Source organism: Callorhinchus milii, unplaced genomic scaffold (assembly GCF_018977255.1).
Source record: "Callorhinchus milii isolate IMCB2004 unplaced genomic scaffold, IMCB_Cmil_1.0 Scaffold1, whole genome shotgun sequence".
NCBI lineage: Eukaryota > Metazoa > Chordata > Chondrichthyes > Chimaeriformes > Callorhinchidae > Callorhinchus > Callorhinchus milii.
Window position 1 is genome coordinate 43,838,234 of NW_024704742.1, and position 22,529 is coordinate 43,860,762.

At 41.3% G+C, this 22,529-nt stretch overlaps 1 protein-coding gene across 1 annotated transcript in view; it reads left to right on the forward strand.

Annotated features, from left to right (window-relative positions):
- The window catches only part of zcchc4 (zinc finger, CCHC domain containing 4), a 35,095-nt gene extending 17,006 nt beyond the window's left edge, over nucleotides 1-18,089 (forward strand). The window contains exons 6-13 of the mRNA XM_007889057.2: nucleotides 4,610-4,682; nucleotides 7,044-7,194; nucleotides 8,513-8,610; nucleotides 13,758-13,879; nucleotides 14,522-14,597; nucleotides 14,831-14,882; nucleotides 16,590-16,728; nucleotides 17,447-18,089. Of these exons, the coding sequence (XP_007887248.2) occupies nucleotides 4,610-4,682; nucleotides 7,044-7,194; nucleotides 8,513-8,610; nucleotides 13,758-13,879; nucleotides 14,522-14,597; nucleotides 14,831-14,882; nucleotides 16,590-16,728; nucleotides 17,447-17,606 (871 nt within the window). The 3' untranslated portion in view covers nucleotides 17,607-18,089. The remainder of the gene's footprint in view (nucleotides 1-4,609; nucleotides 4,683-7,043; nucleotides 7,195-8,512; nucleotides 8,611-13,757; nucleotides 13,880-14,521; nucleotides 14,598-14,830; nucleotides 14,883-16,589; nucleotides 16,729-17,446) is intronic.
- The last annotated feature ends 4,440 nt before the right edge of the window (nucleotides 18,090-22,529 follow it).

A 22,529-nucleotide genomic window follows, 5' to 3' on the forward strand; every position in this document is an offset into this window, starting at 1 on the left:
AGAGAAAGCCTCCTAATTTTCCTGCTCCAAATTATTATTAAAAAAACTCTTTTAAATGATGTCCCTTTGAATAGCTCACAAAGATGGAATTATAAAGAGGATCACCTCTTACATCCAGTAGTAGCATACCATAAATATAAAATGAAACTTAACTACATCTAGAGCTGGCTAAATTGCTTCCCAACAGTACTAATGGTTTGTAGACCGCATGAGCTGTGCTTTTCTTGCAGTAGATGTGATTGTGCAATTTCAATCATTCAGGGACTGTAGATAAATGTTCTATGAACAGTTAAGAAATAGTGCACTCACTTAATAGGAATATCTTCCTTTGCAGTTGTGATTGAAGATTGGTTGAAATGTTCCATAAAGCTTTGATAACTTCTGAAATCTAGCTTCATCCATTTTAATGGCCTGGATCTTATTCTCAGTTTTCTTTAAATAACTTGGAAGAAAAAGAAAATAGAAACAGTGGTTGATGTTAAAGCGAAGCTGTAAATTAATCTGTTAAAGTGAAGCTGTAAATTAATTAAAAATAGCTTTTTTAAAATGCGACTGGCCACAATTTTTCATAGGTTTAAAGATTTTGTTTTTAAAAAATCATGTGCACTTATATACCTGAAGTACTTTTATTACATTTTTTTCTGTCAATTTTCTCTGTAGTTTATTTCCTTTTCTCTTGTGGGTGACGCCCTTTTTCTTCTACTAAAGTGCAACTCCATCATAGCCTGGTGTCGGCTTTCTTGCCCAAGTGGCCATTATTGACATGTGATCCCTAACATTTAGTGTAAGCAGGTTTGTAAGGGGCAACGTAACCTGATCCTGACTTCACACATACACCGTCTAACAGTTGTCTTATTTTTGAATCATTGATTCTGACCATGATCCCAATGTATCTGAGCTTCAATTAATTAATAGAATAGTCAAGTGCCAATGCAATTAATTGTAACAATATTTTTGACATTCATAATTCAAATTAAATGAATAAAGAGCCTATTTATACTTCAGTGAGCAATGTCTAATACTTAGACGAATGAACAGACCTACCCATATTTGGTAAATTTGATATCCTATAATATGTAAACAAAAAGTTATTAGTAGAAATATTATAAAATGGATTTTGATAATTAATATTCTGTTGTCAATGTCTGTAATCATGTGGCCATAAGCTGTCATCTCCTACTTACCCTAAGGACAACAGCAGTAACACAAAATGTAATATGTTTACGTTGTAAAGGAAATGTTAATAAAATGTTCAGTGGTAAGTTTAAAGAGGTAATTCAATCTCGGGTCCCAGACACATTTTGTAGGCTTCACTTTAGCTGTGTAAGTATAGGACAGTGGCTGAACAACTTGGAAAACTTATTTGTTACCTTGTAACTCAGGCCCATCTGTCTGCTAGTCGATGCAAAAAAAAGTACTAGTGTAGGGAGAAAGATTGATTTTATTTTGCCAGGTGAATCCTTATATTATCAGTAGATTATTTTTATTAAAAAGAAGTACTAGCTAGGAGAATGGGTTGAAGGATTTATAGCATCCAACTGCTGTGATGAATGGGCTATTGTTTTTATTTGCCTGAGCAGTAAAATAAGTAAAACACATTTTCACACATCTTTGAAAAAAATCAGTGCTGCAGTGATGTGCTATGTGGAGCGAGGTTTTACTTATTCCTGGCTCTGTTTAAGCATTGTTAGCTTGGCTCTTTTGGCACTGTGGGGCAACTCGCTTCTCTCCGAATGGTGCCAAAGGATCTTTAATACCCAGCAAACAGACAGATGGGATCTCAGTTTATCAGCTCATATGAAGGATGGCATCCCAACAATGTACGACTCTCCTAGCACTGCATTAGAGTAACACTGTCAGTTCAAAGTACCGATGTAGGGCTTAAACCTGTTGTATTGTCCTGTACTGTACCCCTGTGACCTCCTTCAACCACACCGACTCAGCTTTTACCTTCGCTCAGCTACCTTCGCTCAAGAGAGCACTGGCCTGTTTCAGGTCTCCTGCTCTATCTGCCTCACGATTGGCTTTGAGAAATTCTTCTTCGCTCTCTGGACCTCCAACCGCCTCTGCCTCCCTCCCCTCATTCAAGGCAAATCGCAAAATGTGCTTTTGACTGCGCTTTCGGGCATCTTTCCCCCTTCCTAACCCCCTCTCACCTCGCTTTTGCTTCTGAGTCAGACTCGCATCTCCTCGGCTGATGTTCCAGTGCAGTGCAGGAAGTGCGCAGCATTGTCGAAGTGCAGATTGTGAATGCAGTTGGGATGTGCCATTATCCTGCTGCATCTTGGCTGCGTCCTGCTTGTAGACACTGCAGTCTAGTTCAGCCGTAACCTCTGAACGTTCAACATGTCTCTGAGGTGCACGGGCAGAAGAAACAAACCATGTATTTTCTGCCATTGGTAACAAGAGAAACACTAATAGCGGGCAGGTCTTTTGAAAAGAGGTGTCATGAAAAATTTTAAACGCAGCCTGACTACTATTTAAGGTCTGATCTTTCATTAGACCCTGTTGCTTTGTTTTGCGGCTGCTATTTGTTGAATAAATCCGTGCAGGACAATGTTAAAATATTTAAAAGCATGTGTTTGAATATTTTTCTGTGGAAAACATTGCCCTTTGGTCCATCAAGGATGGAGTGATCCAAATAATCCTATCTGAAGGGTTTGGCAATGAAGTTTTATGTTTTCCTATGTGCATAGCAAAGTGAAATGAATGTTGTAAAGGAGGAAGCAGATTACTTTTCTCTTTCACTCCATTCTGAATGACTTTTCCTATTTACTGTGGCTGTATTATAGTTGGTGGGTTTGGGTTCTTTTGGGAGTTAAAAAAGACCACGATTTTTAGTGATCTGTGTTAAATAGACTCAAATGTTAGAGCACGGGAAGAAGGAGCTTTACTTTGTATCGGCCTCTGTAGTGAACCTAACTCTGTCCTGAACCTGAGAGATAGGAACTCTGTTCTTTCACCGAGTTGAAGATGTTCCATATTCTATCACCACAAATAAGCACTCAACTTCCAAAGATATTTTTCCTGCCCATCATATATTCTACTGTTCTGACTCAAGTATACTGCTCATTTCTCATTTCTGTCATCCAATATTACTTCTCTCTCTAGGACTATCTCCCCAAATCCTGTTTTTCCACCTGTCTTTTATCTTATTGTGATGTGAAAACGGCGATTTTTTTTTCTCTCTCCATCTAAATTAAGTTTAAATATTAATTTTGACACATTTGTAGACTAACCATGAACGCGAGGGCTGTGAGATACCTCCAAAAATTCCATTTGTGCACGTGAAAATTGTGAAATTATACACAAAGTTCCTGGGGACATGATTTCCCCCATGTGGGTTAGTCGCTAAGATGCAATTTCCCAACCTCTCTTGGTCACGTGCACAAACTTGATTTTATGTGCCAATAGCACAAGGTAAATTTTTATTAACTGTTGTGAGTTAGAAGTTAGATCATGAGTGAGAGTGGGAAAGAGAGTCGTACAGAGGCAGAAAGGAATATAAAGTTATAGACTGAGGGGAGGGGAGAGAGAGACAAAGCGTTGTACAGAGAGACTTGGCAGGAGGGGAGAGAGAGATTTGGAGAGGAGAGCTGGAACAATGTGATATCATGGATTTGTCAGTGTTTAAAATGTGGAAAACAGTTTATCACTGTTATTAGAGTAATTCTAATGTACTGTGATGTTCTAAAATTATGTGAAATGTAATGTTTTTGACTGGTCTAATCACTGTACTACACTTTTTCAAAACTCAGATATAACTATGAAAATGAGGGTGGGGTGTCTCCTTACATTCAGGACAATATCGATTTGACCTAGATGTTGGTCAACCACCTCAAACATCCTTTGCTTTCTACCCTTAGTGATTCCAATTGGTGTTAGATGTTGAAAGGCACTAAATCACAAGATCACTAAATTGGTTTGGATGAAGAAAGTCCTTTGGCCCATCTGATCTCATTCCCTCCACACGACACACCCTACCTTTCTCCCATCACAGCATTATGTCCTGGCCTCCACCACTCTTCCTGGAAACCTGTTCCAGTTGTTAATTACCCTTGGGTTAAAGAGAAACTTCCTAGTATCTGTCCTGAAATTGCCCTTTGCAATTCTAAACCTATGTTGTCTTATTCACTACCTTGTTGCATCCAAAAGGATCTATGTAGGTTTACAAGTTTTATACATGGCTCTAAGCTCCCATTTGAGCTATCTTCTCTCAAGATTGAAGAGCCCTAACTTGTCTAATCATGGCTCATTCCTCTTACATTGAGGATCATCCTCGTTCATCTCCTCTGCATTCTCTTTAGGGCCAGGGTAGCCCTCTTATGTCACCATGATTAGAACTGTATGCAATACTCTAGATGCAGCTGGACCAGCGCACTTTACAGCTTGAGTATGACATTATAAGTGCAAGTTACTGTTAAGTTGAAGATGCTCCATATCTCATCGCTGTGATGAACAGGAATGTTCATCCTCCCAAAACTAAACATTCCTTTTTAATAGCTGCTAAAGCTTTATTTTTTGATCCTTCACCCAATGTATCTGATTTTGTGACAGCACTTAGGATAATAAAATAAACTTTTAACTTGCTTTTCTTCGTTTCTCATAGGTACTCCCAGTTTTATTCACAGGAGGAATTCTGTCACTATAACATGTTTAATCATTATTTCTTTGGGGGAAAGGTAAGACCAGCCATACACAATGTCAGAATGCATTTTTATTGCATTATATAATGTTTCTCCCACAGCATAAACTTGACACATTCCTTCACTGCAACAAAATGCAATTTCAGTTATACAACCCTGTCATTACCAAAAACAGGCAGTAAGTATTGTGGAAATCAGCAGAATTAATAAAGGAACTTAAAGTAGAATGGAGAAGAGATCATACTGGTACCTGTGAAATCCAGAACGATTTGCTATCGTCTCACAACTTAGATCAGGAAGGGAGGAGATCACAAGCATGACAGTTCTCAATCAGCTGCATTGCTGCCATTCCAGGCAGAACGATGAGCCTTGCCAACAAATATTACAGGGGCTCTTTCACCTTTTCATCATAAGAACAAAGGGAGGGATGCGGGGAGAAATCTGCCTAGAGTAGGGGTAATAATGGTTGAGGGCTCCGCTCCGCTCCTCTGGGGGGACAGAGAATGGGGAATGAGCAGTTGGCCATTAAGACTATTTCAATGTTAGATTATGGCAGATTTTAATCCCATTTTTCCATATCCCCAAAAATGTGTCCATGTAGCATTAAATAGCACCAATTTAATGTGCAGCTGACAAAACAAGTCTAAAATCCACCTGAATCCCTTTAGATACAAATTGCTGAGCAGAGTCTGTTTACTTTTGCACTTTCTTGATATTTACGTAAATTTACCAGGGATTCTCGAATAGTAATACATTTGATATAGCGTCTTTCGCTTCGGAAGTAGGTCTCAAAGCGCTTTGCCGGATTCACTGTAAATGTAGTAACTAGTTTTTTGGGGAATATCAATCAAGAAGAATTTTGGCAAGATTTTTTGCCTGTCTTATTCTGAGCCCTTTCTCTACTCCCTCTTCTTCCCTTTCACCCAAACCCTGATGAGCCTACCTAACGTAGAACAGGAATCAGATCTGAGACCTTTCTGGTCTTTCCAGCACTTCACTATACATGCCACACGTTTCATTCCCAGACCCAGCTGTCAAAAGCATTAATTAGTTCTGCTGGGATCCTGTCCAACATAGCTTTTAATGGGAGGCAGAGAGAGAAATTTATTTTTAATCTCTGGATCTACTGAGCAGTAGCATTCCTGATAAAATATCCAAGAGCTGCTGAAAGTCTCAATTGAAGAGAATCAATAAATAATGCACCGATAATGGAGCATCTTCATTGCTGTGTGCAAATTGGCTGCTGCGTTTGCCTACAAAAATACAAAGGGCTGCACTTTACAGTAAAATCCATGAAGCACTTTGAGACAGCATCCTGGGGTGAAAGGGGCTAGATCAATTATAAGTAGTAGTATTATTTAGTTGATGGGGATTTGACTCTCAAAATGTTAGTTTGTGCTCTGTTCCCGATCCTCCTCCTTCATTGATTTTTTTTAATATGGACTTTATAATCTATTTTGATTATTTTCAATTTCAAAGAAATAATCAATTATTTATCATGTTTTTAAAATATGATTTCAACATTATTTATCTGTAGCATTGTTCAATGTATTGATTTAATTTTTCAGAAAAAAATACCTTATAGTTCTTTGCTGTAAATGGTCACTTGAAAGCCAGCTAAACTGCCTATGGCAGCAAGATGCACAAGATATTTCATGAGCAATGTGGTTATTTGACTCTTGGCTTAAAAGTGAAAGAAACAAAAGGGCACATACTGCAGAAGAAAATTAAAGTCTGTGTTGGTTACCTCATCGGTACCTGTTAACGTTCTATCTTATGGTTTATCTTTTGCTATCAAAGCTGCCAACATTCATTACATTTGGCGTGGAATCCAATTTAAGATCTTGTTTGTGCCACTTTCTCCTTGTCTTTTCTCATTTTCAAAGGTTTACAGTTCTCTTATTTCTTCAGTTCTGTCAATCTCAAGAGTCCCCTTCTCAGACCTGTCACACCGTTCTGTTATCTTGCCATTTATATTCGAATAAATTATGCACAAAAACGTACCACCTGTTATACTTGTCACCTTCAAGAGTTTCCTGCACTCACAGATCTTGGTACTTTATACCCAAATGCTTATTCTTAATATGTAAACTTGATGTTGAATGTCTGCAGGATATTTCTAGATTTCTTCCCCAGTATCTATCTCACTACTTTTTTAAACATCTCAATTGGTTCTGCAGATGCAGCTTTCTGAGGCAATGCATTCCACTCTCACAAATGTGTGAGGAAATGTTTTCAATTCTCAACTCTTTAATAGACTTGGTCCTTAGTTTGACAGTTTCCTCTCGTTTGGATCCTTCTATGCAATGATTCATTCCCCATTTACTTTGCCAATACTTTAATTTTTGAAACTGTGAGTGTGAAGCCAGCACTGATTTTATTTACTTTTTTTAATAGTTTGCCTCTGAAGCTTGTCAAAGATTCTTGTGCCAACCTAATGGAGAGTCTGTTATAATGGTGACTGACCCACCTTTTGGAGGTATGGTGGAGGCTTTAGCTCACAGCTTCAAAAAGGTGGTCCGCCTGTGGAAAACTTCATGTGATCAAGGTACAGTGTTTGTGTGTGACATGTGGAGAAAAGATTTATGAACCAATTGTTTTTATACTTTGTTCTGGAGAAGATGATAGCGACCATTCTACCTACAAATATTGCCAGTGATATTTTCCTCCCTCTCACTGGGACATTCACGGTTTTTGTTATCTCTTGACTTTTTTTAAGACCCTGTCTCTGGCAGTTATTTTTTCAGTTTTATGTCATCAGTTCTCTTTTCATGATCAACTTATGATTTTCCTAGTTTGGGGTTGAATGGGTGGGGGGGGGAATAGAAAGAACAGGTATGCATGTGTCTCTCTGACTCAAAGGTGAAATGACTGGGAAAAGGGGAGCAGGGCTGAATCAGCTCTCTATAGTGGGCTCTACTCTAGGCAAGTCTGCATTACAGTGAACAAATGCAGTGTCAACCTCCCTCTCATTGCAACTTCTTCTTGGATTGGATTTATTTAGCCTTTCTTGCAGCTGTGTTGCCACTGCCTTTATGTTAAAACTAAAGGCAAAATAAAGCCTACAGTGATTTTTCTTCCCCGCAGGTGATAGAGAGCTTTGGCCCAGGTGCCCATTGCACATTACCTCATGGCAGTGAGATGGAACAAGCTGCTTGACTGAGGGATCGTTAGTATCACATTTGATCCCTTCACCAACTGGTGCATGGGTGTTTTGACAAGTCACTACACAACAATTTAGGGAACAAGGAGGTCTTTTTCCTGTTTCTCGAGACACTGAGGACAGTTGTGACAGGAGCAGATAGTCTGGGTCATTTTTAACACTGTGTGACACATGACTTTATTTAAAATTCATTTAAAAAAAGGTTTCAAAACTGGTGATCACTCATAAATTGTTCACACTTGCACAGCGTAATAACCTGCAGGTAAATGAGAACAGTGATAAGTATCAACAAAGTTACTCTGAATTCTTCCTGGAACTAAATGATTACCTGCACTACCTTTCTCTGGGCAAGTAGTAGGCAAATTTCCTTACTCCACATGGCTGATAATAATAAAAAGTGCTATGTCAAATGCAAGGATTATTATTATTAAGAGAATGCCATCAATAGGGAGCCAGGCTAACAGCACAAATGTGGGCATGCCACGATAGATTTCCTGGAGTTTTGTTTTACAGTCCGTGGGAAAGGATGGCAGGGAAAAAAAGTTGCAAAACTTTCCCTCCTTTGATGAACTAATTGGGCAATGACCCTGATATTATTTGATCTGTGTGAGGACCAGGTTTAATGTTGTTAACATTGTTGTTCTAAAAGTACATCTTTCATTCATGCTTTTTTTTGTCCTGTTCCCCCACCCCTCCCCATCAGCTCACAATGAAGAACTGCCCATGTTCTGGATATTTCCATACTTCTTTGAACCCCGCATTCTACAGTGTTTCCCAACATTCGCTCTGCTGGATTATCAGGTGAGGGGAATTGTGTCTTTGTGTCAAACTCTTTGCAAAGAGCCTGTTTTGCTGATTGTTTCAATCTGGAGATGAGCGAGATGGGATCAATGATCCATTGTCTCCTGAAATGGTTGCTATTTTCCTATAATCAGCTCTTGATTTAAACCCTGTGAGAATTTGCCTCAGTCGGTCATACAGAATCCAACTTGACTGAATCTGTTCCAAATTGTCACTGAGCTGGAATGAGTGGATGGAGACATCCAGTTGCAAATATATAGTCTGAAGATAGCCAAGTAGTGTATTAGCCGAGATGGAATTCTTTGAGCTTTAAAAGAGCGGAGTGTTAAAAGGATCAGGGAGCGAGCCAAAGAGTGGCCTTAGATTTCAGCGGCTCACAAAGAGAAAAATGCTGGCTTGATGACTTAATGGTCAGAATGGGCTGTTTCGTTGCTCTAACATTCTGTGATTCTAGGTCTAAACACATCTGTAACTTTTTAAGAACAGCAAATGGGATGTTGGCAAGCCACTGACAACCAAGCTAGATTTTCCAAAAGAATAGGGCAACATTTCCTGGAGATTAATAATAATAATAATCCTTGCATTTGATATAGCGCTTTTCACGTCTTCTAGACGTCCCAAAGCGCTTCACAGAATAATAATAATAATAATAATCCTTGCATTTGATATAGCGCTTTTCACGTCGGGAGGACATCCCAAAGCGCTTCACAAAACACACTGTAAAGTGAATTGACTGTATATTTGTGGGCGAACGTGGCAGCCAATTGCGATTAGTTATCTTCAGGAAATTATCTTTCACCCACAGAAAGCTACTTTCGCCCACAAGTATACAATTAATTCACTTTACAGTATAGTCTGTGAATTAAAGTGCTTCACACTTTTTTCAAAAAAGGCTTTCAATTTTTGGATTTGCTTGCTATATTTTACAGATCATTGGACCAAGTAGAGTTTTATGTTTTAAATTGTTGTTTCCATAAGGCTTTTTCACTCAGTGCCTCATGAAGCAGCTGGAAGCTATGAAAGTAGGTGATTAAATCTAAAATTTTATTCAGAATGCATACTCCACTTCCAAGGTCTTTGTGGGGATTGATAGCAGACTCACTAAGCCTATCCCTCTCAAAAGAGGGATAAGACAAGGATGTCCACCCCATTCAGTGTGTTCATCATGATGTAAACAACCCAAAGGCACTGTTCTTCACCATCATCCTTCTCCTCTACGTCCCCTTCCGCACCCCCCAGACAGTCTACAGTAACCCCTCCTTCCACCACGGCCGCTACTGCTCCCCCTTCCCTTCACTCTTTCGCCCCGATTACGCCCCCATCCCTCTCAATCACCATGTCCCAGAATGAAGCCCACCACTTGCTGCCTCGATCTCCTCCCTCTCCTCTCCCTCCTGCTGGCTGACACAATGGACCTCTCTTCAGATTCTGTTCCTCTCCCCCTTAAAACCACTGTCATCACTCCCCTGCTCAAAAAACCCACGTTTGACCCCTCCAATCTCACAAATTATCGTCCCATCTCCAACCTGCCCTCCTTGCCAAGCTCTGGAATGTATTGTCGTTAACCAGCTTTGCTCTCACCTCTCCCTCCACTCCCTCCTCGAGCCCCTCCAGTCTGGTTTCCGCCCTGCCCACAGCACAGAGATGGTGCTTGTCAAGGTCATAAACGACGCCCTCGCTATCTGTGAACAGGGCTCCATCTGCCTTTGTCCTCCTGGATCTCTCCACTGCTTTCGACACATTCGACCACACCATCCTCATCCACCAGCTCTCCTCCCTCATACATCTCAGTGGGACCGTACTATCCTAATTCGAGTCCTACCTAACAAACCGCCTTCTTTATCTCCTCAAATGGTTTCTCTTCCCACCCGATTACCTGTCGTGTACCCCAGGGCTCCATCCACTTTCTCATCTATATGCTCTCTCCCTCCATATCCACTCTGCCACCCACTTCCACAGTCACCCCCTCAACCTGGTGATCACTAGGGGCCTCACCATCATCGACAAAGCGATCTCGGACCATCACTTCATCTCCCTTAACTCCTCAATCCTTCTCCCCACCACTTCCCAATCCACCTCCATCTCATACTGCCCCTGGAAAAATCTCTCCCCCCACCCCCCACCCTCCACCTCTCGGCTGCCTTGGAGTCATCTGAACTCATTCCCCTCTGGGCTTCCTCCTGCAATGACCTATCCTCCTCCATCACCCTTCTCCACAGCTCCCTCTCCTCTACTCTCGATTCCCTCGCTCCCCTCTCTTCCCGAACTGTCTCCTACTCATGCAAATCACCTTGATACACCAGCCATCTCCGTTCCCTTAAAGCCCAGGTGCGTTCCGCTGAGCGTACCTGGCTTAAATCAAATCTAATTGTCCACCAGCAGATTTAGCTGGACCATGTCAAACCCTACCGCTCCACCCTTGCCTCTGCTAAATCATTGTTCTACTCGAAGACAATCTTGGAGGCTAAGGTCAACTCCAGGCTCCTCTTCTCCATCACCAACCGACTCCTCCGCCCGCCCTCTCACGCCTCACCCATCCTCACCTCAAATGCTAACTGCGAGGCGATGCTGGACTTCCTCGAATCCAAAGTCGAGGGAATCCGCTCAGCTGCCTCTGCTACTGCAACCCCTAGCCCCTCCCCATTTCCTCCTCCCATCCCAGCCCCTACCACCCCTCCCTCCACACCCTTGAACCCATCTCTCCCTCGTCTCTCATCACCACCATAACCCGTATGAAACCCACCACCTGCTCCCTCAACCCCATCCCTACCCCCCTCCTTACTACGCAGCTCCACCTCCTCGCCCCTCTGCTCACTAACATCATTAACCTCTCCCTGTCCTCTGGTACTGTTCCCAAACGCTGTCATCATTCCTATCCTTAAAAACCCTTCCTGGATCCTTCTCTACTCCCAAACTACTGTCCCATCTCCAACCTCTCTTCTCCAAGGTCCTGGAACGAGTTGTTACTTCTCAGCTTCGCTCCTTCCTTTCCCGCCACTCCCTTCTCGAACCCTCCAATTAGGCTTCCGTGGAGTCCACAGCACAGAAACAGCTCTGGTCAAAGTGACAAATTACATTCTGTCCATCAGCAACCAGGGCTCCCTCTGCCTCCTCGTCCTCCTTGACCTCTCTGCTGCTTTCAACACCGTCGACCACTCTATCCTCATCCACTGCCTCTCATCTCAACCTCCACAGCGCTGTCCTTGATTGGTTCAGATCGTACCTCTCATACAGCCTGCACTTCATCTCCTCAAACGGCTTCTCCTCTCGCCCCCGGACTGTCTCGTGCAGCATTCCTCAGGGCTCTGTCCTTGGTCCCCTCCTCTTCAACATCTATATGCTCCCTCTTGGTGACATCATCCGCAGACATGGGGTCAACTTCCACATGTATGCGGATGACACTCAACTCTACCTCTCTGCCTCCACCCTTGACTCCAGGACCACTGCTGTGCTGTCAGAATGTCTGTCAGACATCAAGTCCTGGATGAGAGCTAATTTTCTTCCGTTGAACGTCAACAAGACCGAGGGTCTCCTGATTGGCTCCTGTCAGCACCTTCACACCTCAGGTGCTGACAGCATCCCCATCCATGGTCGCACACTCCACCTTCCTAAGCCACTCCGGAACCTTGGGTCTCATTTGACCCTCAACTATCCTTTCTACCCCACATCTGCGCCATGACCCGCTCTGCCTTCCCCCACCTCCGACACTGTCTCACACCGCAGCCCACCAAAATCCTCATACATGCCTTCATTACATTGAGGCTCGACTATGCAAACTCCTTGCTCGTCAGCCTCCCCAACTCCTCCCTCCACAGGCTGCAGATCATCCAGAACTCTGCAGCCTGTGTTCTCTCCACCAGGCTCCGCGACCCAATCACCCCCATCCTTGCCCAACTCCACTAACTCCCCACCAGAGGATACAGTTCAAGATTCTGGTCCTCACCTTCAAAACCCTCCATGGTCTTGCTCTCTACTACCTCTTTGACCTCCTAACCCCCTACCACCCTGTTCGCTCACTCTGCTCAGTGGGCTCTGGCCTGCTTCATGTCCCCCGCCTTGCTCGCCCCACTATCGGTGGGCAGGCCTTCCGCCACTCTGCCCCAACCCTCTGGAACTCCATCCCGCAGTCCCTCCATCTCGCCGCCTCCCTCGCCACCTTCAAGACCCACCTGATGACCCTCCTCTTTGACCATGCTTTCAATCTCCCTGCTTCCCCCCTTGCCCTCTCTCCTCCTCCACCCCGACACTCAGCTCAGGCCGTAACTCTGTCTGTCCAGCGTCTTGGGATGTCCTCCCGACGTGAAAGGCACTTTACAAATGTAATTTTGTTGTTGTTGTTGCTGCTCCCTCTGGGCAATGTCATCTGCAGACACGAGGTAAGCTTCTACATGTATGCAGATGACACACAAATCTACTACTCCATGCTTTCGTCACCTCCCGCCTCGACTATTCAAATGCTCTCCTCCCCGGTCTTCCCAGCTCCACCATGCACAGCATCCAGCTGATCCGCCACTTGCATACTCACCGTAACCTCATCACACCAGTCCTAGCCAGGCTGCACTGGCTCCCTATCACTGAACAGATCGATTTCAAGATCCTCAAACTTGTGTTCAAATCCCTTCATTGCCTGGCACCTCCCGACCCCTCTGACCTTCTTATTCCCCAACCCACTACCCACTGCCTCGCTTGACTGACTCTGGCCTCCTGTTCCATCTGTTCCATCATTTGGTGGCCATGTTTTCAGCCACTACCCCTTGAAACTCTTCCTCTATCCCTTCGCCTTGCCCCTTACTTCCCCATCTTCAGATCGCTCCTGAAGACCTTCCTCTTTGACCATGCCTATGGTCACTTGCCCCCAGCTCTGTGTCGTGCTCCGCCACTGTTAACAGTTCTGGAGCACTAACCTGCGTGAGGGGTGCTAGGTAAATACAAGTTGTTGTTGGTGGTATTGAGAATGGCTGCTTCAGGCATTTCCGATAGAATTCATCAGTAACCAGTGTAGAAGTCTCCCAGAGCATATCTCGTGGGAAAAACTGAGTTAGAACAATCAATTGACTTAAAACTATGGGGAAAAAGTAGATTCTCTGAGGTTGTGTAATTCAGTCAAGGATTTCAGTCATTATGTTGTTATTTATTTTCTTTTGTAGGTAGATTATGATAACCACGCATTATACAAGCATGGACACAGTGGTCGGAAACAGTCTCCTGTGCGAATATTTACTAATCTTCCTCCCAAAGATGTTGTTCTTCCAGCTGAAGAAGGATACAGGTAAATCCCAGATCTGTTGCACAAACATCACTAAAGTTTAGATTTCTAAACTGAGACTGAAAAAACTTTTAGCAATTTTGAAAATTAAAATGAACGTATCAGCTTGTCTCATGTGATAGCACTCTCTCTTTGTTGAATCAGAAGTTTGTAGGTTCAAGACCCAAATTGTGACTGAGCTTAAAGTCAAGACTGACTCTCCAGTGCAGTGCTGGGGGAAAGATGCACTGATGAAGATGCCATCTTTTTGATTAGATGTTGTTCTGAGGTCCCATGTTCAGGTGTTTTTTTAAAGATCCTGTGGCGCTATTCGAAAATAGTAGGTCATTCCTCCTAATTGTCATGGCCAACAATGTTTCAGATAAAATAAAATGGTCATGGCTGTTGTTGGAAACACTGCCCTGTGTAAATTGGCTGCTACGTTCACCTGTAAATATAGTTACTCCACTGCACTTTGCAGTAAAGCACCCGGTGAGCACTTTGAAACATTTCAACATGATAGTGTTATATCAAATGCAAGGATTATTGTTAAGATTACGTGTTAAGAAATTACAAATTGCCACATATTTAGACTCTAGTGTGTGCGGTTCTAGGTGTCTTTTGGTTTTAAGTTGTAATATACAATTTCTGTTGTTCTTCCCTCAGGTTCTGTTCATTGTGTCAGCGATATATATCCTCAGAAAACAAACACTGTGAGAGCTGCCAAGCCTGCACATCCAAAGTAAGCTTGGTTTATTCAGCACTGTCTAAGGGAGGAATTTGTTGTTGATTACAAAGAACATTATATTTGGTAATAAATCCCAAGTATTGTATTGTTAGCTTGGCTCAATTGCTCACACTCATCATGCCTCTGGGTTGAAAGGTTTTGGGTTCAAGCCTCATCCTGAATCTTTCATGCCATTTTATTCTTCCTAAAACTTTACATTGATGGTGTGTATTTCATTTCTCTATTAGGATGGGAGAGCATGGAAACACTGTCAAATCTGCAACAAGTGTGTGAAACCATGTGAGTAACTCATTAACCAATTATAGTGTATCTTATTTTATTGCAAAACCTCACTCCAAAAAAGTGACGACACCATCAGCATGCTGCGTGACAAGTCCACTTTTCTGTATCTTCACTTTAATACCCTTGCACTTTCCTTTATAAATAAGACAACAAATTTACATTTTTAAAGCACCTTTCACTTCAGGCAGGTGTCCTAATGCGCTGGAAATATCAAGACTTCCTTGCTTTGAAGGCAAACATTTTTCGACTATTTAATTTGGTTTCAAAATTAAATCTGCGTCATTGCCAACTTTAAAATATTTTGGAGAGGGATATGGTACAGTAGAAATAATCTTGTTATAAAATGTGCTTTGAAATAAGTGATGTCAATGGCAACCTTATGGCCTGGAAGTTGAACATTTTGGCTGCTTACAGCTGGTCAGTGCTGATGGAATTGTCCATCTGTCTGCACACATGTGCAACGAATGGGTAAGTGCTGACTGGTGATGGGGCCCTGTTGTAAAGTGGGTTGGGATTTTTTTGGGACACCAATGATCGCACTATAAGAAGGATTTCACTGTTTTTGTGTCCCTGCGTCATCCTGTTTTGCAAAAACAATACTTACTATGATAAACATTTTAATGTTGAGCATGTTCATATTTCGATACATGCAAAACAAATCTGAGATAACTCAGTACCGCAGTCAAGGAGACAAGGTAACTGGGTCATCCATGATGGCTGTGCGAGTCCGCTGATGAGTTTACTTTTATGGCTCCAACCTCCTGCTTTGTGTGTTATTTCACATCAGTGTCTACAGAGTCCTGTAACTCAGTGGTTAGAGCCCTCGCCTCACAAGCGAGAGGACCTGGATTTGAATCCCGGCAGGGCGAAACATTGGGCAAGTTTTCTTACTCCACAAGCCTTTTTTACCTAGCAGTAAGTAGGAACTAGGTTGTTAGTCGATTGGCAGATTGCTTTTGCGGGGGTAATAATCCCTTCACAAAAAAAAATTGGTCACTCAATCCATGACTGTTTGTGGGACATTGCTGTGCGCAATTGGCCTCCTTAATTCGCCCACAAATATACAGTTAATTCACTTTACAGTATATTCTGTGAAGCGCTTTGAGACGTCTAGAAGAAGTGATAAGATGCTATATCAAATGCAAGGATTATTATTATGATTTGACCATCTTCTGTCCTTCAGTATTACATTGGCATGAAACTGGCTTGAAAGATTTTAACGCCAGTGTAAAAGGGTAGAAGTAAATTAAATAAACAATATGAAATGGAAGACGGAATGGGAAACAAGAGGAGACTAAACAGGACAAACACAGGTTTATGAAAAATAAATTTGTTATCAGTTCTTTTAGTAGTTAATATTGCAGCAATAAAGTTGTCCTTGTGTTTGAGCAGAATATTATTGTAATGGTATTTTTTTTATTCAGTGAGGCCCTTGAAACTTATTGAACTGGTTGGCTTATGAAAGCCCCACATTCTATAGACCTGGTACCATCCCAAGGGTTAATATTTTGCCTGCAGTTGTAGATCTGTTGAAAGCTATGAGCATAATAACCTTGTTTTTTGTATCTATGTCAGCTTACTAATGGAATTGGTGACCACAGATTTTTAGAGCTGAAACGTCGTGTCTCTCCTTTGTACTGTGGGCAGTGAGGTCAATGTTTGAGAACTAAAAACTAAATTAGAAATGATTGTGATATTTTGCAGCTTGGGTTCACTGTGACAGCTGTGGACGATGTGCACTTCAGGAACACCCTTGTGGGAAGGTTGGACATGGTTGCTTTACCTGTGGCAGCACTGAGCACAAACGCAGAGAGTGTCCGGTTTCCGAGAATAGAACCACCATGTGAGTTAAACCATTTTATAACCCAGGTTATCCAAGAGGAATGTCCATTGGATGTTGACTCAGGATATTATTTTCTAAGCTTTCCCAGTTCCTTAATTTTATTCCTGGGTTGTTTCAATTTCCTTGTGTGAATGAACAGGGCTCAGTCAAAATGGGGAAAGAATGGTACCCTGTCTATTGAGATTGGTTCTTCATAGCAGTGTAAGGACATTTATTCTCTTAAACCACCCCGCCCCACCGTCCTTTTGTTTCTGTTTTTTTTTTTTAGCTCTTTTGTTCTTTTTCTCAATTCACTGATAATTGCCTGTCCTGTCCCCTGCTAAAATTCTTATTTGGTTCTATTCCGTATTGCACTTGTGTTTAAACATAACTCTCACCATTTCTAAACATGTCAGAATTCCCTGCTGAGGTTTTTGCATTTTTTTTTTGCCTATTCACACTTAATTGTGGCATTTCTTACAGCATTCTATTATTATCTACATTAAACTGAGGCATCCTTCGGTCTGTGTCAGTTGTGCAGGGTGACCCATCTGCCTTTCCTTTACACACTGTCTGTGCTCTGCAATGCCTCACAGTGGGAGCTTCAAACCTGTGTCCTGTTGCTTTGTGGCACAGCATGTTGGAAATCCTGCATTCTGCAGCATTGCCCTGTGCAATTGAACATTTGTGTATCTTATTAAAACATCTAAAGGTTTATTTTTTAAATATTTTTGTGCAGGAAAAAATTGAAATCGGGTAAACGTAAAATATCAGAGATGGATAAGGAACCTGTCGCAACCAAATTTCAAAGGCAGACACAAGCAAAGAGAGCAAGAAAAAAGAAAAAGGTCAAGTGGGCACCTGGAAAATCAAAAGGAAAACCAAAGAAAAAGAAATAACAACAACCCAGAGAGGAGACTGTCCAGTATCTGATGACCAGTCACTTTGAGTTGAAACTACCTCTTGGTGTTTGCAACAAAAGAACTGCAAAGAATTATCAAAACAAATGTGTTAACCATTGAACGATCTATAATAATAATCCTTGTATTTGATAAAGCGAAGTGACTGTGTATTTTGTGAACGAAACGCGGCAGCCAATTGCACGTAGCAGTGTCCCCCCTCCCAGAACAATCTCTGAAAGAGGCATTTGTGTTTAGCCTCTCACTATTCTATGTCATTCTGTATTGACTGCAAACCTGTGTAACCCAGGGTTAGAAATGCAGTTGTATTGGATTATTTAAATGCAGATAATTTTAAAACACCCAGAGTAACTATGGAGAACTTAGCTGTGACTCCTTCATGTCCTCCATGAGATCTGATGGACTTCAGCTTTTGCTTATGAAATTTGGAACCTGAGCCAATAAATATCACCTTGTTTTATATTTTAGTCACTTTTGAAGGCTGGTATTTCTATAGGAATATGATTTGAATGGAGAGTCTTTTTTTAAAATACTGCAAATGTTTCTTTCCAAAGCAATGTTTCAACAAGACTCACTTTACTTTTCCCTGTAAGTAGGTTAAGTCATTTGGTATTTGTCTGTCGCAATCTTGGATTTTCTAACTTGTCATTCTAAGAGGCCACAAAGATGAGATTTTATATACTCAGACGGTCTGATACAGTAATTGCCAGTTCTGTCAAACTCCATTTGAACATGGAAGAGAGGTAAACAAATGCTAAGCCATTATTTTGTTGACATGAATCATGCTTTCAATTATTTGACCCTGAAATGGTCCAAGAGTGCAATTTTCAGTTTGAGCAAAATAACAAATACAAAATGTCAAAGCCATCACATCAAAGGCCTTCTACATTAAAGAGCAGGAGAAATGCAAGCACCTGCTCAATGCTTTGCAAATCTATTTCAAACCTGTAGATATAAAATATTTCTTAACCCACACACATTGTGGTTCTGTTAGTTTCAGCAAACTGCAAATAACTTTGATCCGTAAATTGTTTTTAAATTGCAGCATCTTGTTCGAGAAATGGTGACAATATGCTTCTCTCTATATATGGAATAGTATAGGCATTGCAGTGCTGTGAACTAGATAATGTCTGAAACATAAAAGGGAGAGACTGATTGTGTCAGTAAATTCAAGAGGGATTGGAATTTGACACAAATTGAGGTATATTATTTTTATGTTTGGACTGTTCATTTGTCTAAAATATCCAGTAAAATTAAAAACTGGTGTATTCAATATGGTTTCCTTATTGAGGAATCCCATTAAAATTAATCATTTATTAGCCCTCAATAATCCCTAATTTGATATAGTTCCTTATCACGGTGAAACATCTCAAAATGCTTCACACGATAGGGTGCAGTGATTATTTTCTATGGGTACTAAGGAGAATTAAGGAACTGCGTGATGAATATTGAATTCAGAGATGCAAATGAAAATGAATCCATGCAAAATGTGTACATTTAAATGGTTGATGGTATAAATTCTGCTTTTCTTCCCCTTATCGCATGTTCTGTCTGTAATGTAGCTGGGAGGTGATCTGCTCACAGCTGTCTGTCACAGCGGCAGTTTGTTGTGGAAGAGCCCGAAGGAAATCTCCCACTGGGAATCCGACCAATTCAAAGCCCGCCCAGAGTAGAATAGCTGAGGTTTGAAATCAGGCAGAATTGAAGAACCTGCCCTATATGTAGTTCTGTTCACATTGTGTTACAGCACCAACTGTTTGCCAACACTCTCCCTCTAAGGGTCAACTAGTTTTTAAAATATATGTAAAGTATTAAGACTTAATCATAAAATTGAACAGATTTATTTATGTTTTTGAAACTGTAGGTGTTTGAATTGTTAACTTTTTAAAGCAATTCAGATATACTTTCTTGAACTGCTCGTTATTGCTTGTTGAACATTGACCCTTGGCCTGAACTCATTTGAGTTTCTCCATAAACCTCACTGGAAAATGAACTTGCGAAATTTATTGCACAGATGTTCATTCTCATACACAAATTAAAAACAAGATCACAAGAACTTTTTTGCCACCATCAGCTTCTGTTCATTCAAATGCTGCAGACGTTGAAGTTCGGGAAAGACAAGAGTACATCTGCCTCATACAAGAAAATAGGATGCTTCCGGCTCCTCTCTCGGTCCACGAGCAGCTTCTCCCTTGTTAAACTCACAGAATCTGCTGAGAAATGGCTGTTGCCTTGACTTCAGTGACAATAAGCACATTGCAGAGAGGAGGAGAAGGATGGGAGCAGCTGCTGCAACGACTATAATGCCTGTTGTTCCTGTTAAAAGGTGTAATCACTGTAAATATATGTATATATCCTTCAGCTCAATAATAAGAACATTGAATGGTATTTGATTATTACCTTTTCCAAGGAAGGAATCTGTGAGGTCAGTTTTGTTCACGGGAGACGCTTTGGTTAAAAATGGCAAAGTTGACACTTTCGAGCAGTTAAAGTGAACAAGCGAGAGTTGTGCCACCTGATGTCCCCTGAGACGTTTGGGATTTTCACACATCATATCCACCTGTATCTGCATCCACAAAACACATTGCTCAAAGTGGTGACTGTAAGTGAATTCTGGATTCATACCTTTTTGGCTCTCTGTCCAATACAATTTTGGGAGTCAGATTAGTGTCCACGTCATTAAAACTATGAAAGTCATCCTACTTTTTTTTTATTGCCAATAATTGTCTCCAGAAAAAGTTCTTGGTGAGGTAACTCAGCACAGACAGCAAATTAGACCTGCAACCTTCTAGTTCAACATCTATTCATTGGATAACCTTGCAGAGATCACAGTGAAGAGCTGATTTTTTTTCACAAATGAAATGTAGTCCATACTATGAAGTTGGTCTTTATCTCCAAAACACCACACAGCTGATGTGCAATAACGAGGTCTAATTTGCAAGGTTTTCAGAAGGATTTGTAAATAATGAATCCAGGGAGTAGGTATGTGTCGAATGCCACCTAAACAATTTACATTTACATAGCGCCTTTCATTTTGGGAAGACGTCTCAGCACTTCCGTGTTTAATGGTCACCTGAGCTGAGGGTGGGAACCGAGGGGGTAAGAGGATCAAGATGACTGAAAGCCTAGTTGAAGAAGTACATTTTGAGATGTGTCTTGAAAGAGTGGAGAGACAGGAACTATGGGAAGGAGTTCCAGAGAGCGGTGGCAATGGTCACTGGCAGGTGAAGGAATTTGATTTAAATGAAAGTTTGCAAAGTATCGCATGGTTTAAATTTCCACGATGCCAGATTGTGGCCAAAGGTGGCTCCTGGCCTGGAGATTGACATCTGCAGCAATCACAGGGCTGGTTGGAGACACATTTGCAGGATCCACTATTTACAAATCATTTTGCAAATCTCACAAATCAAACCCCAATGTCTACACCCATTAACGATGCATAAAAATAAAAAAAAAGCACTATGAGCCATAATTCTTGGTCAAGCCCCAAAAAATAACCCTGAGCATAAATATGTGTAAAGTCACGCACTTGATGTCAAGTTTGCTATTACGCTGCAGAGCATAATTATGCCGCTTGAATGTAATGACAGTCGATGTAAGGCACATTTTCTGAATGAAATTGCAGCAGTTAAGTAAAAATTACTGATGCATGTTTTCCCATTATTTTTTACACGCTGGTCTCTTGCTCACATACCTTGACAATCTCCAGCCATTTCTTTAGTGCGCACATGTTGGCATCACAGTGAAATGGGTTTTGGGTCAGATTAATGTCCACAGCGCCACCCGCTGACCAAACGATGGGATTTAGCGTCTCTTCAGAAAGGGTCGCAAGTTCATTCCCAGACAAGTCTAACAACTTGAGGTTCTTCTGCGAGCGGAAGGCTGTTTTGCTTATAAATGTAATTCCTGAGCCTGCAATAAGATTAAATAGTTTTAAAGTAAATCTCTGTCCTTCCTTCCTGTCACTCGTCAAAAGCAGGTAAAGCAATTTGATTTAAACGGAAAGTGCACAGTAAAACAGGTCAAGTTGTTAACTTGAAACATGCGGTTAATTATATTATTGTTTGCACATCTGTCATACAACTCTCAGCAACAAGTCAATCAAATCATAATTAATGCGATTATAGAAACAGCGCATTCAGCCTGATGGTTGATATATTACTAAACAAGGTGAAAAATAAGATCTGAAGCCTTTATAGACACATTATTTCAATAGGAAACCAAAAGAAAGAAGCAAGTTTGTTTCTTATCCAAAATGTAAAGAATTTGGGTTTTTAACAACAGGCCAATCCTATTATAAAGCAATAGTTTGGGTCGATAAAGTCAAATACTCCTTAGATTTGATACAGTGCCTTATGTCATCGCATCATCTCAAAGTGCTTCACAAAATATACTGTAGAGTGAATTGACTATATTTGTGGGCGAAACGTAGCAGCCAATTGCGCACAGCAATGTCCCACAAACAGTCGTGGATTGAAGTGACCAATTTATTATTATTTTTTTGAAGGAATTATTATCCCCAGAAAATGACCTTTGGTTAGGAGGAGGGGGCACATCACAGCTAAATCCTACCCTGTCCTTAACCTCTGCTTGAAATGAGCATTGATGGAAAGGGACCAGGAAAATGCATTTTTGCTTATATTGCACCCACAACTGCCCCAGCAATAATCAGCAAACTCAGAGATCAATCTCGCACGCTCTGAACCGTATGGCTCAGTACCTCAGCACACGTTGCATTTGAGGTTGAATTATTCATGTGTCAAAAAGGTTTGATATTTTTATGTGATAATTTTAACAGTACAATGTTCAAAATCTAAAGTCTTGCGAAAGCAAGTCTTGCAACAACACATTACATTTGTGTAGCGCCTTTCACGTCAGGAGGACGTCCCAAGTGCTGGACAA